Below are 2,681 nucleotides of genomic sequence, written 5' to 3'. Positions count from 1 at the left end.
GTCCATTTGAGAGATGGGTGGCGGTAATGCACTTATAAGTCTGCGATCTGCCATAAAGCAAGAAGAAGAAGAAGAAGCGTCACGCGCAGGCTGAAGAAGAAGACGCAAATGCGCTCAGGACAGTTCGGACATTGTGTGAATCAGAGGTAAAAAAATGACATAAATACTGTTCAGTTTCTTGCACAGACCGATCGTTTCGTGTCTTTACACATCAGTGTATCGTCACGAGCCACAGGGTTTAATTTGGTTTTGTTTGTGTATGTTTTTTTGACTCTCAAAGCCGTGATTCCCATTCACTTACATTATATGACTGACAGACTGCAACTGTTTGAGTCTCTTCGTTTGTGTTCTACTGAAGAAACAAAGTCACCTACATCTTGGATGCCCTGGGGGTAAGCAGATAAACATCAAATTTTCATTTGTGGGTGAACTATCCCTTTAACCTTCAATTTGTCTTCCCAGGTTTGCTAAGATTTGGTTTATTTACATTCAACGTTTTTATCACTTCATTCTCCAACTTCAGTTTGTATTTCTACTGAGACCATTACAGTGAATGTGAGATGCATGAACACATGCTGTGCTGTCTTAGGACAGTCTAAAATAAGATATTTTAGGAGGCAGCATAATTAAGTTACCCACCTTTTGGAACAGCCTTTGCGTTGTCAAGCGTTATGCTTTACCTTAAAATGTTGCCTCCATTAGCAGCTCACTGGGTTTTGGAACAGAGCAAACACCTGCATATAATGTCTGATTTAATGTGAAGCCACAGAGCCCAAAAGAGCTGTCTGTGGTCCTGAAAATGCTCATACTATTGAGTATCTACTGGCTGCTGTCCATGGTGCTAAAATCATCTGCAGGCACCTTCAGCTGCTTTAGGGCAGTTTTCACTTTATCTCTCGGTGTCGCCGGCTCATATGGTGCTTGTTTGAAAACGTCATCCAACCTGAGAGCGCTTTTGAAAGTGATTGACAGGCCAGTTAAAGAAGTGAGTAAGCTTGCTGTCAGGGAGCCCTAGTTGATGTGTCTGATTATAGGAACTCACAGATAGGTAGCTGTCAGCTGAGCGGATTTGGCCGGTTAGACATTTTTGCTTCATTTTGAATGAATCAGTGACTTTTCTGCTAGAGCTGACGTATAACTCCTGAATTTTTGTTACAGGGTCACGTGATGGTCTCTCAGCGATGTCTGGAACGCTGCCTCACTTTCTGCAGGAGCCCGATGATGCGTACATTGTCAAAAGCAACCCCATCAAGCTACGTTGCCGTGCACGTCCTGCCCTCCAGATCTTCTTTAAATGCAACGGGGATTGGGTCCATCAGAACCAACACACTTCCTTGGAGCACACTGAACTAGGAACGGGTAAATACCCATGTGCTGTCCTTCTCTTTAAAGAAATAGTTCACCCAAAAAAAGAAATTTTGCTGAAATTTACTGAAATTACCCTCAGGCTATACAAGACATAGATAAGTTTGTTTATTCAGAGGATCCATTGGTGAGCAAGAGATGTAATGATAAATTTCTTCAAATCTGTTCCGATGAAGAAACAAACTGCATTTTGGATGGCCTGAAGGTGAGTAAGTTTACAGCAAATTTTCATTTTTGGGTGGACTATTCCTTTAATGCACCTTATATCTGTCTGTCAGTGCCTGCTGGGAGAGTGGCATCCAGAATGTAAAATCCTACAGCAGCAGACGTTCGGCTCAACTTTTCGCAGCTTTCATCTTTCAGTTCACTCTCCATCAAACATAGTGTGCTATCTGTAAGAGCTTGAAAGAGACTGATTGTTGCATTTAGTGTTTGCTGGTGCAAATTCTAAACCCCCCCCCGCCGGATCAGTACTTGACCCAGGCGTGAATTGCTGCTTTATATTCAAAAATGTTTGAAAAGTAGCCTGGCTCATTTCAGGCATGTTTTTACCTTTTGTACTTATTTCTTTCATCCTTATCTGTTATTGATAAAAGATATTCACTTCTGGTGAAGTTTAGAGTAGATATTTCTACGCATGTGTACCGAACAAATACAGCATTATTTTAACCACTGCACGAGCGGAACTTCATTGGAAACTTCCAGTTTTATATACTGTTCCTTTTGATAAGAAACAAAGTCTCATCTTTCAAATTATGTCTTTTTCAGGAAATTCAAACAATAAATGCCGTTTTGACGCTTTTTGATGTGGCGCGACACGTACTAAATGCCTTAGGACAAGCGGCAGCGTGAAGCACGAGTGAGCGTGATCATCCCTTTCTCTTTACTACTAGGTTTAACGCAAAATAAATGAATGAACACCTCCTGCCTCATGTAATCGCTCAATCAGTGTTTCAACCTGGGAAAGACGGCAATAAAACAGCTTGTAAACAAAATGTCACATAGCATTTAATTTACCTCAGGAAGTCATCAGTGTCCACAGCTTGCTAGTGCGCTATAAATGAAGTCTAGAAAAGAGCTTTTCGCGAATTATTAGACTATATACTCATTATATTTTACTTTACATGTTAGTTATGTCTTATTTAATGTTTAAATAAATCTATTATGGAACAAGTTATGAGAGGCACTGTGTAAATTAATATATTTCAACAACAAATAGAATTTTTATAATTTAGAAGTTAATTTGTTTGCATGCATTTTTTTAAAGTTGAGTGTTGCTTGTTATATTTAAAAATAAATAGTAATTAAATTTAAGT

The 2,681-nt window shown here is 39.5% G+C and overlaps 1 protein-coding gene across 2 annotated transcripts in view; it reads left to right on the top strand.

The window, feature by feature from the left end:
• The window catches only part of LOC107736897 (netrin receptor UNC5D-like), a 240,457-nt gene that overhangs the window by 158,681 nt on the left and 79,095 nt on the right, over positions 1–2,681 (top strand). For both annotated transcript variants that reach the window (XM_016548287.1, XM_016548286.1), the window contains exon 2: positions 1,159–1,359. In XM_016548287.1, coding sequence (XP_016403773.1) covers positions 1,159–1,359 — 201 coding nt within the window. The remainder of the gene's footprint in view (positions 1–1,158; positions 1,360–2,681) is intronic.

The sequence above is a fragment of the Sinocyclocheilus rhinocerous genome, unplaced genomic scaffold, assembly GCF_001515625.1.
Source record: "Sinocyclocheilus rhinocerous isolate Xijiao unplaced genomic scaffold, SAMN03320098_v1.1 scaffold192, whole genome shotgun sequence".
Lineage (NCBI taxonomy): Eukaryota > Metazoa > Chordata > Actinopteri > Cypriniformes > Cyprinidae > Sinocyclocheilus > Sinocyclocheilus rhinocerous.
This window is presented reverse-complemented; position numbering and strand designations above follow the sequence as displayed.